This window comes from Thalassophryne amazonica, chromosome 4 (genome assembly GCF_902500255.1).
Source record: "Thalassophryne amazonica chromosome 4, fThaAma1.1, whole genome shotgun sequence".
Taxonomy (NCBI): domain Eukaryota; kingdom Metazoa; phylum Chordata; class Actinopteri; order Batrachoidiformes; family Batrachoididae; genus Thalassophryne; species Thalassophryne amazonica.
Genome location: NC_047106.1, coordinates 17,909,649 through 17,925,741, shown reverse-complemented (window position 1 = coordinate 17,925,741; position 16,093 = coordinate 17,909,649). Strand labels below are relative to the sequence as shown.

At 42.4% G+C, this 16,093-nt stretch overlaps 1 protein-coding gene across 1 annotated transcript in view; it reads right to left on the bottom strand.

The window, feature by feature from the left end:
- rtn4rl1b (reticulon 4 receptor-like 1b) overlaps positions 1-15,505 on the bottom strand; it is a 601,103-nt gene extending 585,598 nt beyond the window's left edge. Inside the window, exon 1 of the mRNA XM_034169159.1 lies at positions 15,201-15,505. Coding sequence (XP_034025050.1) covers positions 15,201-15,213 — 13 coding nt within the window. The 5' untranslated portion in view covers positions 15,214-15,505. The remainder of the gene's footprint in view (positions 1-15,200) is intronic.
- Positions 15,506-16,093: the final 588 nt, after the last annotated feature.

Here is a 16,093-nt window from a genome sequence, read left to right as displayed (position 1 = left end):
TCGCAGCCTGTACTGCCTCTGTGTGGTGTCTGTCATCGCGATGTGTAGTTATAATTTTTGGGAGGTACACGTCAGGCAATGGAGAGGGGCTCGGAAGGGGTTCACAATGACGCAGAGGGCTCTGTGTGGCTACAGAGTTGTGTATATGTTGTAGCATGAATTGGGTTTTACAGGGAACTGGAGCCTACTGCAACGGTGTTTGTGTGAGAGGTGGGGTACAACCTAGACAGGCTGCCAATTAGAAGAAGAAGAAGGGCCTTTATTGTCATTGTACATACATACAAAGAAATTTGTCCTCTGTACCTAACTCACCCTAATTACACTTAGACATAATCCAACCACTAGGAGTATTAGGCAGCCACAGTTCGCTGCCCGAGGCCCACATAGAGATGTACAGACACTGCCTTACAGAGACAGAGAAAGTAGCAGACCCTAAATAAGTATGTTTTTGATAGCGGGAGGAAACCAGAGCACCTGGAGGAAACCCACGCAGACACGGGGAGAACATAAAAAACTCCACACAGAATGGACCACATGGGAAGCGATCCCATGACCTTCTTGCTGTGAGGCATTAGTGCTACCAAAGTGCCGCCAGTTCTCCTTCCAATTAAACTAACCTGCACGTCTTTGGAAGTGCCTGGAGGGAACCCCACACCAACATGCAAACTCCACAAAGGACTAGGTTGGAAGTGAATGTGGGACCTTCTCCCAGGGAAGTAACACTGCTAACCGCTAACCCACGTGCTGCCCTTTTGTTCAAAGATGACTCACAAAATTACGGTGAGGTCGATAGTTGATTTCTTGGGAGGAAGACCGAACTGCTCCATCTGCTGAACATCAAGCAGCTGGCACTAAATCCTATGGAGAACAACCCTTGAAAGTACTTTGCCCGGCAACAATTACCCCTGTCATTATTGCAATCCAGCCAATCACGCTTTCCCTCCCACAAAGGAAGAATGAGCCCTTTCTTATAGCCTGATGGGATAAAACCTGTCTTACAAATTGAAGAGAAGATTGATTTCAACATTAGGAGAACAGCATCTTCAATCGCCTGAAGTTCAGTCCAAATACCACAGATCCCTACAGCTTTACCTGCCGTCAGCCAATTTCAGCATCTCTACAACCTCACTGGTGTTCGCTGGCTCACAGTTGACTGGTGGCTCCTTTTTAATCCCTTAAATTCTAAAAAAAAAAAAAAAATCAAACAGATCATCAATATTGAAAATAACCAATAATAAATAATCATTGCGCGTCGTCAGTCACAGGAGACAGATGACTGCAGGAGATTTGAAAGCACACAGTTTCAGTTAATTGTGCCTTTAATTTTCATGATGCATTTGCAAGCAGTCACAAACATAAAGCGCACATGAAGGGTCGTGTTCTGACGATCCCCCTTTGTTGACTCCAGTCAAAATGCTCGTCCCATTAAATCAAGTCAATGAACATGCATTTCCCAATTAGTCTTATCACGCAAGTCTGACGCTGAACAAGAAGCTGTGAATGTTTACGTGCGGCACACTCACTTTGCATTTCTGATACCTTACGGGGTTTTAAACCCATGGGTTTTAGTACATTTTAGGCTATTAAGCATGTTTCCATAAAGCATGTCAAGGTGTTTGTTGTCCTCTTTTTTGGATTTTGTTGTCTTATTAACAGGAGGATTACTGGGAAAACTAAGAAGAGATTTTTCTGAAACATGGTGGAAACACTCATCATTATTCATGAGTAAGAATTCATATTAGAATTAATTTTAGGATTATAGAATTTAAATGGATTTCATATATAAGGAGGGTATGTTCTCATACTGTGCATGTTGACTGAACTTTTAACTGACAGATGCATGAAGTCAAACAAATAAACGCTGAATGTGATTAAGTAAACATGTTGATTTCAGTACTAGCACATGATAATGTCATTCACATTGATACAATCCCGTTATAAATTGGCAAACCTTTGTAATAAATCAGCAATCTTGTTCAATCTCATCCAATTCTCCTTTAGAACTGGATCAAAACTATTTATAATTCTAACTAACACAACAGACAAAAGTTGTATGGGCAAAGCAAAGTTTCTCCAATCATAGACACAGAAGCCTATAATTCCTACAGAGTTGTTACAGGTGTCTTGGTGGCTTCCTTCACCAGTCTCCTTCTTGCACAGTCTCTCAGTGTGTAAGAACTGCTGACTCTGGACAGACAGCATTCACAGTATCATAGTGGTTGAATTTCGCAGTGACGATGGCGCACACAAAAAGGACAAAATTTTGTGCATATTTCCACAAAATTTCATGCACATAAAAAAAGCATTAAGCACATTAAATAGTCAGAAAGACACACTTGTATTTCGATTGTTGTTAGCATTGGTCACCTTAGTATTTCCTGTATTTCTTGTTGTTTAATGCTGACAAATTATACTGTATTTCTTGTCTTTCTGGAGCTTGATTCTGTTTTTTTTCTCTGTGTTTAACCCTCTGGAGTCCGAGGGCATTTTTTTGGACAGTTCACTTGCCTGGCATAAGCAGCCGGTCTGCTCTGTGTAAGCCTGATCCCGTCAGCTCTCAGAAGCTAAGCAGAGCAGGATCTGGTTAGTACTTGGATGGGAGACCTCTCTGGAACACCAGCGGCTGTGTGTGTTTCTCCAGGTGAAACTGGAGTTGCGTCAGGAAAAGCATCCGGCGTAAAACTTGTGCCAATTACCAATGCGGATCTGGCTGTATCCGCTGTGGCGGCCCCGAACAAAAACCGGAAGCAGCCAAATGAACAACAACAACTCGCCTGGCATAAATGTTTTATTATTGCTGTTAACAGCTCTCCCTGTATTCCACAATCAAGTTTTATGTCTCTTTTTTTTAGGACAACCTGTACTTTCATAATATATATGCTATAGTTGTATTTTATAAGTGTAATAAAGGTTTACAATCGGAAATAAGAAAGGAAAAAGTAAAGCAGAAAATAATTTTCCACACACATTTATTCAAAACACACAGCAAACTATAATAAAGTGAAGGTTACAAATGATCTTCTTATGGCCTCGGACAGTGGACTCATCTCTGTGCTTGTTCTGTTAGACCTCAGTGCTGCTTTTGATACTGTTGACCATAAAATTTTATTACAGAGATTAGAGCATGCCATAGGTATTAAAGGCACTGCGCTGCGGTGGTTTGAATCATATTTGTCTAATAGATTACAATTTGTTCATGTAAATGGGGAATCTTCTTCACAGACTAAAGTTAATTATGGAGTTCCACAAGGTTCTGTGCTAGGACCAATTTTATTCACTTTATACATGCTTCCCTTAGGCAGTATTATTAGACGGTATTGCTTAAATTTTCATTGTTACGCAGATGATACCCAGCTTTATCTATCCATGAAGCCAGAGGACACACACCAATTAGCTAAACTGCAGGATTGTCTTACAGACATAAAGACATGGATGACCTCTAATTTCCTGCTTTTAAACTTAGATAAAACTGAAGTTATTGTACTTGGCCCCACAAATCTTAGAAACATGGTGTCTAACCAGATCCTTACTCTGGATGGCATTACCCTGACCTCTAGTAATACTGTGAGAAATCTTGGAGTCATTTTTGATCAGGATATGTCATTCAAAGCGCATATTAAACAAATATGTAGGACTGCTTTTTTGCATTTACGCAATATCTCTAAAATCAGAAAGGTCTTGTCTCAGAGTGATGCTGAAAAACTAATTCATGCATTTATTTCCTCTAGGCTGGACTATTGTAATTCATTATTATCAGGTTGTCCTAAAAGTTCCCTAAAAAGCCTTCAGTTAATTCAAAATGCTGCAGCTAGAGTACTGACGGGGACTAGAAGGAGAGAGCATATCTCACCCATATTGGCCTCTCTTCATTGGCTTCCTGTTAATTCTAGAATAGAATTTAAAATTCTTCTTCTTACTTATAAGGTTTTGAATAATCAGGTCCCATCTTATCTTAGGGACCTCGTAGTACCATATCACCCCAATAGAGCGCTTCGCTCTCAGACTGCAGGCTTACTTGTAGTTCCTAGGGTTTGTAAGAGTAGAATGGGAGGCAGAGCCTTCAGCTTTCAGGCTCCTCTCCTGTGGAACCAGCTCCCAATTCAGATCAAGGAGACAGACACCCTCTCTACTTTTAAGATTAGGCTTAAAACTTTCCTTTTTGCTAAAGCTTATAGTTAGGGCTGGATCAGGTGACCCTTAACCATCCCTTAGTTATGCTGCTATAGACGTAGACTGCTGGGGGGTTCCCATGATGCACTGTTTCTTTCTCTTTTTGCTCTGTATGCACCACTCTGCATTTAATCATTAGTGATCGATCTCTGCTCCCCTCCACAGCATGTCTTTTTCCTGGTTCTCTCCCTCAGCCCCAACCAGTCCCAGCAGAAGACTGCCCCTCCCTGAGCCTGGTTCTGCTGGAGGTTTCTTCCTGTTAAAAGGGAGTTTTTCCTTCCCACTGTAGCCAAGTGCTTGCTCACAGGGGGTCGTTTTGACCGTTGGGGTTTTACATAATTATTGTATGGCCTTGCCTTACAATATAAAGCGCCTTGGGGCAACTGTTTGTTGTGATTTGGCGCTATATAAAAAAATTGATTGAATTGATTGTTTGATTGAATTGACACTTTATAAAAGCAATTCGGGCTCTTGTGTGAAAGACTGTACAACAAAAAGGTTCAAACAATAAACACAAATGCACATTTTGACCAATATATACAAAATGGTCTATGCATTTTGTTTGTCTTCATCTCAAAGCAATTTCTGTCTGCTATTACACAAAGGTCACAAAGGTCCCTCTGCTCACTTTCACTTTCGCTGTGCGTAATGGCCCAGGCCGCATTGGAGCAGCCAGGGGGCTATTCAAACGGGCCAACTAGTAACACATCACTCCTAAAAACAATCTTTGGTGTGTCATGTGGATTTTGGAAAACCATGTGACGGTGAACCAATTCCGATTGGACACTCACATTGCTCACGTCATCACACAGCTTCTATGAGGAGTACGAAGATGGTGGATGGTGGCTCGAAAGTCTGCGGAGTTAACTTTTCAGCAAAAAAAAAAAGAGCAAGTTTCTATCTCATATCATTAAAAAAGTTATTTATAATTTAGTAAAGCTTGGTCTCAGCCGTCGTATATGACAGCGTTGGCCCCAGAGGGTTAAGCTGCAGCTCCATCCACAGATGGGTGTGGTAATTGTGCTGGAGACCCTCCTGTTCTGTGCACCAACAGCATTTCTTGTATATTTGTTTTGTGAATTGTTCTGTAATTTATGTTTGTAGCATGGCCCAAGCAGAGGGTCACTCCTTTGAGTCTGGTCTGCTTCAGGTTTCTTCCTCAGAGGGAGTTTTTCCTTACCACTGCTGCTCTGGGGGTTGGTAAGGTTAAACCTTACTTGTGTGAAGCGCCTTCAGGCAACTCTGTTGTGACTTGGTGCTATATAAATGAAAATAAATTGAAATTGAAATTGTTGGGGTTATGGTTCGAATAATAACATCAATAACAACACAAATTTCTTCAGGCTTTTTGGAGGGGATGGAGACCCCGCAATGTTATTTTTAAGAGGTTTTCGGGATATTTGCAGCTGGTTTCCTTGTTGCCAGATGCACAGTTTGGAAGAGTCAGAAAAGCATGCCCGCACTGATAAAAGGAATAGGCAGCATCTAATGCAGTGGTGTCCAAAGTATTCCAGAAAGGGCCGAGAGGGTGCAGGTTTTCTTTGCAGCCACTGACTCCAGCAGGTGATTTCAGTGATGAACTCATCCCACCTGTTCAAAGTGATGTTAATCAGTGAAATCACCTGCTGAAGTCAGTAGCTGCAAAAAAAAACCTGCACTCTCGGCTCTTTCTGGAATACTTTTGACACCCCTGATTTAATCCATATGATTCAGATAGATTGAAAAGTCTGTACATAAAAATTTGTAGACTCAGAAAAATTTGTAGACTTGGAAAAAGCATATGACCAGGTACCTCAAGGTGTCCTGTGGGGGGTTCTCTTGGATTACAGGGTACTGGAACCACTGCAACGTCCGATCTGGTCTCTGTAATGACCAAATTAGGTGTGTGTCTGCATTCTCAGCATTACATCAGACCTGTTACTGGTGGGAATTGGACTCCACAAAGGCTGCCCTTGTCACCGATCCTGTTCTTGATGTTCATGGATGGGATTTCAAGGTGCAGTCAGGGACAGAAGGGTGTCCAGTTTGGTGAGCTCATAGTTCCATCCATGCATTTTGCAGATGATGTGGTTCTATTGGCTTAATCAGGCAGTGACCTCTGATGAGCACTGAGTAGGTCTGAGGCCAAGTGTGAAGTGACTGGGATAAGAATCAGCACCTCTAAATCTCAGACCATGGTCCTCTGACGCAAAAGGGTAGATTGTTCTCTCTGGGTCAGGGGAGAATTGTTGCCCCATGTGGAGGAGTTTAAGCATCTTGTTCACAAGTGGAGGTAAGTTGGAGCAGATTGAGGAGGGGTCTGATGTTTTATGGATGCTGTACCGGACCGTCATGGTGAAGAAGGAGCTCAGCAAGAAAGCAAGACTCTCAATTTACCATCTGATTTATGCTCCTATCTCCACTTGTGGTGTTGAAGTTTGGGCATCTGGTGAGGAAGCCCCCTGGTCGTCTCTCTGGGGAGGTCTTCCAGGCACGTTCAACTGGGAGGAGGCTCCGGGGGGGACCCAGGATATGCTCCAGGGATTATATTTCTTAGCTGGCTTGGGAATGACTTTGGATCCACCAGGAAGAGTTAGAGAACATGGCTGAGAATAGGGAAGTGTGGGATGAGCTGCTTGGACTACTGTCTCCATGACCCAGACCCAGGGAAACAGCAGAAAATGAATGAATGAAAAACTGTGAATTGGGTCGCACAATTGTAGACATTTTAATTAATTTAAAGACATTTTAAATTTAAGGAAGGCTGACCGTTTTTTTTTTTTTCATTTTATGACAAAAAAATACAAAACTCACTGGTTATATATATAAACAAGGTTGGGTAGGATTACTTTGAAAGAATACATGTGGATTACATGTATGTATGTACATACATTTGGATTACTTGTAATCTGATTACTTTTGGATTACATTTCAAAGTAATCCTACCCAACCTTGTATATAAATTGTGATGCGAGTGGGAGGATGTGCCCTCTTTTGGCAGACGTGAAGCACTTTTCTCGTGATGAGCCTAATACTGTCCAATCCAAAATGTGACATGAAAATAAATAAATAAATAAAATCCTGAGCTGAGCCTCTTGTGATAATCCTCAACAACATGAAACAGCAATTACAGCACGTCATAGCTGAGAATATTCAGTGGACATCTCATCCTTTCCATCTCAGAGCTGTTCTGACAGATCGTCCCGTGTGCCCGCTGTACGGCTGACCGACTTGAAGGTAAAGAAAAGAAAAACCATCGAAAACGCAAGACACAGCTCCAAAGGCAGAATGATGTGCGCTGGTACAGCTGCATGAACGTACACGTGTAACAACGCTCACACGCATGTTCTGTAAGCCACAGAAAAAACAGAAACTGTCCAAACAAAGATACGACTGTCCCACTAAAACCACACACACACACACACACACACACACACACACACACACACACACACACACAGGGATCAGCACTGTGGTGCAAAGTGCGAGTGGAAAAAAAAACAGGGCCATAATGAAATGTGTGTGTCCACTCCATTAAAATGGTAATTAAGCAGCTAAGCACAAATTGAAGGCGACCTGCTGGTGCTGCCAGCGGGTGTCAGTGAAGACACTTCTGCCGGCTCTGTGTGTTGTGAAAGTGTAGGTACACGGACCCACAACAGGGGGCGCAATGAACGGACAATGGAGAAAGGTAAAGAACAAGTTTTACTGTTGTGAGATGAGCACAACTAATACAACAATTAACAATTTGGAGGTGTAAGCCGAAATCTGCTGGTGTCGTGTGGGCAGGCCCGAAGGTAGGAGACGTCCGTCCTAGTCGAACCGGAACCACCCAGATCTCCTCTGCCACCGAAACCCAGAAGTACTGGAACCGCCAAGTCCCGAATTCCCAGGTGGCCACTGCCTTCGCTCGTCGGATCCGGTACTGCTGGCGGAAAACAGCACAAACACACAGGTAGGGATGCGACCGCACCCAGTAGATGGAGAGGGGCGAAGCCGCCTCCACCTCTTGTTACACTGAAGCAGGAAAGGGGAGTACTTATCCAAACACTTGGTCTCCAATAGTCCGCTGTCCTGAAAGGTTTATCAAGTATTGTCAAAAACACAGAATATGCTGCAGAGGTGATTACCTTAAACTCAAGGCGATATCTCGGCACTGAGGTGGAGACGCTGTCCTGCTGATATACCTCCGTGCTGAGTGCAGTCAGCTGTGTCCAGTAATGGGTGACAGCTGTCACCCTGGCTGCTCTCGTCGGCGGCAGCGCCCTCTGGTGCCTGGAGCCCGCACTCCAGGCAGGGCGCCCTCTGGTGGTGGTGGGCCAGCAGTACCTCCTCTTCAGCGGCCCACACAACACTGTGTTTGTATGAATGGAGAATCTGTCACAGTAAGAGCTGTGCCTCATGCATCAGCCAGACTCCCTGCAACGTGTTATTTTAGGTGCAAAAAAAAAAAAAAGAGAGAAAATTCAAATTCAGCAGAGAACTTCTACACGCTTCCTGCCAGCGCTGACGCACCGCCGCCTCACTACTGTAGACACAGACGTGCTGGCACCAGAGTGCTTTTGGCATAGAGGTGACATCTGGACTTTAAAGTCGTTTGTCTTGAATTAAGTGATTTTCGGCGCTAAGACAGGCCCGATTCCTGCAGGAAGACCTCGGACGGAGCGGCCTCAACAGTGTCGGTCGTCTCACCTTCTCCTTGGAAAATGAATGTGTGCAGAGAGGCATCGGCTTCTTGTGGTTCTGTTGATGATAATAATGACATCAATGTTAATAGGTTTTACCAGCACGTCCATTAGTTTGGTACGAAACAGACATGGACGAGTCTGCTCATCAGGAATGCATGTTGTGATTCAACCCCCCCCATACACACACACACACACACACACACACACACACACACACACACACACTAAAAGTGATAATATGGCTGTACAGTTCCGAGCTGAACTGTTTACGAGAAGCATTCAGGAAGCAGGTTCAGACAATGGGCCGTCCTTCAGCGCCGCTTTATTGCTCAACTCTGGGAACAATAATAATCAATATGATGGCAACAAAGAAAATGTGTTTTTCTCGGCCCCCGAGGCAAACAGCACACACACTAAAAACCTATTTTCACAACACATATTAAATAAGGACAAACAAAAAACAGAGATTTTATCATGGTAACACAACTGTGCGTGTGTGCATGTGTGTGTCTTTAAAAGCAAATACCTGAACCCTCCTAACACTGATTTTGAGATTTTCTTTAGTATAAACACCCAAACAAATCCTTGTTGTTTGACTCACTGAAAAAACAGAATGTTTGAACCCACTTAGAAAAGTGTTACAATTTGTAAAAAAAAAAACTGAATGATTTAAGTTGTTTGAACTTAAGTTTGTAAGTTAGAGTTGATTTAACTTTCAAACTTAAGTTCAAACAACTTAATTCATTCAGGTTTTTACAAATTGTAACACTTTTCTAAGTTGGTTCAAACATTCTCTTTTTTCAGTGCTGGTGGTGCCACACAGCATTGATGATTTGATTATTGAATCAAGGCACCATTGATTATGTGTCCCATTGTATACAAAAAACAGTCCACTGTATGATTTACATTTTTTGTGCAATTTGGTTCCATTTACCATTCTTTTTTCCCGCACTTTTTGCTCCGCAATCTTTTTATAAAAAAGACGTCCACGATACGAGGAACTTATCTACAGTACGTGCACTTTGCCATGATAATGATGATCTTTTTTGACATACAAAACAAATAATGAATGTTTCGGACTGATGCAATGGAAAGATCATTTTCATTCACTGAAAGATGGAATGTTGTCAGAGTGTGAATCTTTCAGTATCTCACGATTCATTTCCAATTCATGGGGTCACAATACGTTTCAACGATGATGAGTTCAAAAAATATATTTTTTGAATCTCAGTCAGTTCAGTACATACAGCTGCTAAATTCAGGATCAGGTCAAGTGTGCTGCAGCTCGCTAAGAAAGGTGCGTGACGGTATGGCGTTGCTTACTGCATGATAAATCTGAAGCCTTCATTTTCCACAACACTGTATAGACACTGGTCTTTTAAAGTTAAACAGCCAGTTACTTTTTTTGGGGGGGGGCACATTTGGAATTGCCTGTAAATTTGTTAACGTTACGCTGCGTGTGTGCGGGGCGACTGCTCGTGTTAGCCACTGCAGCTGCTCCACTTCTTTCAACTTGAGCGATGACGTGACATGCTAGATGTGCTCGAGCTTTTGTGTGTTTCCATTGTAGAGCCCAAAGTGCACCCAAACGATTGCGTTTAAGGTTGGGGGAGTGGGCTGAACTTCTTGCATTTGCTGCTGCGACATGCTAATGATGAGCCGAGCTAATTCGCTAATGTACCGTGAACTCTTGTATGGAAGTCGAGAGGAATGCACAACAGCAATCCCCCATTTACAGCAGTGAGGAGAAATGGACTAAAACAGAGACGCCGTTAACTGAAAAATCAATTTTTGAAAGTTTTGAATCGATTTAGAATAATAATGATAGGAATCGTGATTCTTACATGAATCGATTATTTTACACCAATGTTTCATCTTTGTAACTCTTGCAAATATTCTTACTTTTGCACTCATAAACATTCATTATTTTGATTTGCATATCTTGAAACATTAAACCATAACTCAGTATGCTCATATACATATCAGGGTTCTCGGCAGCAGTTGAGCATTGGGGCCCGGATATGGATCCCCTATACTGTGACTTGGGCCCCTTTGCCATGATTTAACCAGCACAGGGAAGAGCTTTTCTGTTTTTGTTTTTTTTGTTTGTTTGTTTGTTTTTTCTTTAAGTAAAATGTTGCACATTATTTAATGTCTCAGTCGGCAACACAAAGTGGCCCTCAAAATGCAGCAAATAGTGTTTCAAAGAGTTATAATTTTCAAAATTTTCCTGGGGGGATGCCCCCAGACCCTCCTACTCGCATATATACTATATATACTCGTACCTGCAACATTCGTCGCACAGCTACGCCCTGCTAATTTACTTATGCTGTAAAAACATTCTGGTGAGAACCCTGCATATGTGTGGTTGTGAGACTTGGATGCCAACCAGTGAACATGAGGTGACCCTAGGCTTCTTCAGAGGAACCTTGGGTACGACATAGGGCTGGGTGATATGTCAATATTATGAGTTATACTGATATATTTTAGGAGACATGCCGATGGGACAAAACTGTAATACTGATATAACTGTGATGTTGCTATATGACCATTTATTTAAAGCAATTGGTTCCCCTCTCCTGTCTGAGTCCATAGAGATTCGGCAGCTCTCCCTCACCTCACGTGCACCCTGTCCCTCTTTACATCTGCATGTAGTGACGTAGGCCTCTTACTCATACAACTTTCCAGCAACATGGGGGTAGACATGGCATGAGATGCTTCTGGCATCTCTTCACTGGCTTCCAGTCCCTACGAGATCAGATTTTAAGGTTCTGTTACTAACCTATAAAACTGGCACCTCCCTACCTAGCTGACCTAATTAAGCCCTATGAACTGGACCGGGTTCTGCATTTTCAGGGTGCAGGACTACTTTGTGTCTCAAGGGTGAATAAAAAGTCTGCGGGTCACAGAGCTTTCTCTTATCGTGCCCCTGTTCTGTGGAATGATCTCCCTGCATCAATAAAACACATTCTGTAGAGACTTTGAAGTCTCACTAAAGATGCACTTATTTTCCCTTTTGTATGGCTAGCATACTGGCATAGTACGTTACTATGCTTTTTACCCTTTTTTTTATTAGGAAACAGCGCATGCCGCGGCCTCAACGTTTTTGGATTTTATAGATAAATTTTGGTTTAATGACAAGGTAGAAATGACCAACAAAGTTTAGTTTGCCATACATGGATAACTACTACTGGTCTATCAACAGCAATGGTCATTTGGTTTGATATCCCCATTTGTTGACCAGCAGAACTCTAATTAAACCAGTTTTTACCAAAATATCTGTGTCATTTCCATGATGTTTAATTTTGATGGGCTGCCAAAACTGTTATTTATTTAGTAGGTAACCACTAAATTGACTAATTCCCTGATCAAAGCCAACTGTATAACAATCTAATTTCCTGGATCATTCACAATGTCCAATAGGGAAAAGACTTGAAACAGGCATTCAAAAATAAAATGTCTCGTCTGTCAAAAATGTCCTCTCTGGAAATAGACTACATTTCAAACTCAAGCATCAGTGTTATGTGAATAATAATGCCACGAAAGGATGCGTACATAATTCGCTAAATGTCTTTAATATTGGGATGTAACGCTCCGTCTGTCAAAAACTGTCCTCTCCAGAAATGCTATAGTCCATCACTATTTGAGAATGCAGAAACACAATAGCAGGGCAGCACGGTGGCTTAGTGGTTAACACTGTTGCCTCACAGCAAGAAGGTCGTGGGTTCAATTCCCGTGGCCTTTCTGTGTGGAGTTTGCATGTTCTGCCCGTGTTTGCGTGAGTTTCCTCCGGGTGCTCCGGTTTCCTCCCACATCCAAAAGACATGCGGGTTAGGTAGATTGGAGTCTTTAAATTGTCCATAGGTGTGTGTGTGGGTGTGTGTGTGTTTGTTTGTCTGTTTGTGGCTCTGCGACAGACTGGCGTCCTGTCCTGGGTGTACTCCGCCTCGCGCTCTATGGCTGCTGGGATAGGCTCCAGACCCCCGCGACCCTTAATTGGACTAAGCGGTAGAAGATGAATGGAATTAATGTATACTCTGACTACACACTTACCATATAGTATATATGGGTAGATTGCACTAATCTTAGTCTGTATAATGTACACAACAATTAGTCAAAACAAGTCCTCTCTGGAAAGTATAGCAGAGCATAAACTTTTTTGCTCAAAAGTTTACATACCCTGGCAGAATGTTGGGGTTTTTCAGCCATTTTTCAGAGACTATGAATAACACAAAACTTTTTTTTCACTCATGGTTAGCGGATGGATGGAAGCCATTTATTGTCAAACAGCTGTGTTTACTCTTTTTAAATCATAATGACAACAGAAACTACCCAAATGGCCCTGATCATAAGTTTACATACCCCTGTTCTTAATACTGTGTGTTGCCCCCTTTTAACATCAATGACAGCTTGGAGTCTTTTGTGGTCATTGTGGACGAGGCTCTCTGATGGTAAAGATGAACATTTCCTGGACATTATTTACATCAATTACAAAGAAATACAAAAAGTATGGCACTTTATGTTAAATCTGCATAGAGTAGACAAAAACTGAGTGACAGTGCAGGAAGGAGAAGAGTGAGGAAAGCCATCAAGACACCCAGACAACCCAGAAGAAGTTATAGGCTTATGTGACTGTGATTGGAGAAATTCTGCCAGGGTATGTAAACTTTTGAGCACAAGTGTATATCCAAACATCTGACAGGTCTGAAACTTTGGGCATTTAAGTAACCAAGTCAGCAGTTAGATATGGATGAATAACCTAACCAAAGCAATCACTTTGACTTTCTGGTGCCAGTGACGTACCCTGACTGTGAAACAGCCCAGCTGCATTATCTGTGTTAGAAAAATTATATACTATCACATTTATATAACATCACATCATATATTGTCATTTGTTGTGTTTCGACCTTGACAATCTGCAAAAGCTGCCATAAGAAAATTGTATCAAAATACAGAAGCACTTCCCATATTATCATCTAAAGCACAGTCACAAACATCACAATGTAGAATCGTGGAGTGGAAAAATTGTAGCAGTGACACTCAGCCTGGCAGCTAATTTTCATACTGAGTGTAGAAAAAGTTAGATATCAAGAAGAGCTCTTCTGCCAAGAGTTATGTGGCGACACATTGAGGCTTCAGCGGGTGTCAGAGGCAGAGTCAAAGTGAGCTCAGTCTCAAAAAAAAAAAAAAAATCTAAATTTAACTGGACTCCAGATTTCTGCAGAATAGTGCAACTCAAGAAGATTCGCCTGCTCCAAGCACAGCGAGTGGGAAACCTGTTTGTGAAAAATCTGCCAAACTCCAACATTTCAATAAATTATCAAATTTGTGATTGCACACAAAAAATAAACGGTAAATACACACAAAAATAGCAGTTAAAAAGTGCAAAATAAAGTATGTACACACACACACACACACACACACACTTCGCAGATCAAGAGTACCCAACTAATTACATGCTGGAATATTCACGACATGTGGAAACATTTGCATGTGAATTACTTGTGAATATTTTATATCTAAATTTGAGCAAATCTATTTCTCGTGAAATAATGCACGACTCAATTAAAAAAAAAATCTAATGTATATAATTTACTATAGGCCTATATACTACATACACAATCTTGCAGATGTGGACTGTGGTGTGGATGGGGACAGAATGAGGCAGAGCTATGCGCTTGAGTGCCCCTGTAGTTTTTGTTGTTGTTATTTGTTGTTGTTGTTTTTGGAGCTATAGCACAGACAGCCCCACTGATTTAAACTGGTTGTGTGACCTGCCTCCACCTCATGATACAGTAATGCCAGACGTAAAGCCTGATGGATGCTATGGTTCCATAAGCAGGGTTGGGGGGCCCTCCAGGGGGTCTCCAGGGAGGAACAGTTTAATTTGACTTTCACTCCCCAGATAACAGTACAATTGGAAGCATGTATTACTATAATCTATTCTCATTACCGCTTTTATTCTCCTTACTGTTGTCAGCCATCTAGACAGTTATTCAGCTCTGTGGCCAATTAGAGGTTGCAAAGAAGGAAAATGTAGTGATGTGATGATGCTCTGCGAGCTGCTGATGATAAAAGTTTGAGAGGCTCTAGAGGCGATGATTTCTGATGCCTGTGTGTGACCTGCTACAAGCCACAAACTGCAGTGCGGCACCAGCTGGATTAATATCACATACAGATCCGTCCTGGCGTTCCACATCAACATTTCATCCCCTCAAAGCTTCTGTGCGCACCCGAAATGGCGCACAGTCAGAGTGCATCCGCGACAAGGCTGCGCATTCATCCAGATGATCCACACACGCAGCGCAAGAAACAAAAAGCCACAAATACGCACGTCTTTTCGTGCAAACTGAGAGCACTTACCCCTGCTGAACATCTTGTAGATTTATGTGCAGCTCGTCTTCTGTCCTCTGAGAATCATCTAATCGTATATTCCAGAGTCTGCGCTGTACTTTTGAAGCTTCGTGCGGACGCCCAGGTGTCACACCTCTGGATTGATTTCCGATCCACAGAAAACTGAGTTGTTTTTAATTCTACAAAATGATCTTTCCCACAAAGTCTCGCCGACTTCACTCGAAACTGGAAATTCAGACGGCAATCATCGCCAAACAAATGCGCAAAAATCACCCGCTCTGTCCCGGATCATGATGAGAACCAGCGCATGGATCAGTTCTGCAATAATTTCAAGTGGCCAGTCTGAAATTCTTCAGTGGTCGCCGTAGAGCCGTTTTCAAACCACATCACATAACATTCGGTAATTATCACAAGTTATTTGGATCCAGATTTAGCCTCTGATGTCGGATTATAAACGCAGCCTCCTCAAATCCTCCTCTAATAACGCAGACTTTGATCCTTTCGGTCTCTTTAAAATCCCGCTTTCAGGTCTCCTCCCGACTGGTATTTTTTGTGCGATCTTATGTGCGTGTGCGCCTCCGGATCCCAGCTCGTCCGTGCGCTCACGTTGCTCCTCCAGCGGGCAGCATCCTGTGCGCCAGCCGCTCCGGCAGCTGAAGGTCCTCTCGCACGGCGTAACACAACTGCAAAGATGGGAGGGGGAGAAAAAAAGATGAAATTAAAACTAACACAAAATGTCAGATGAGATTTGTGACGCTTTTGGTTCAAGGCAGCTTTCAAAAGAGACAGATTTTACCGATTAAAATAGCCGCGCAGGGGCGGGGTTGCATTTTCTGGAGCCCCACTCAAAAACTCGCATGTGGGCCCTGATCAGACATTTGAAAGAGCAGCCGTACAATATT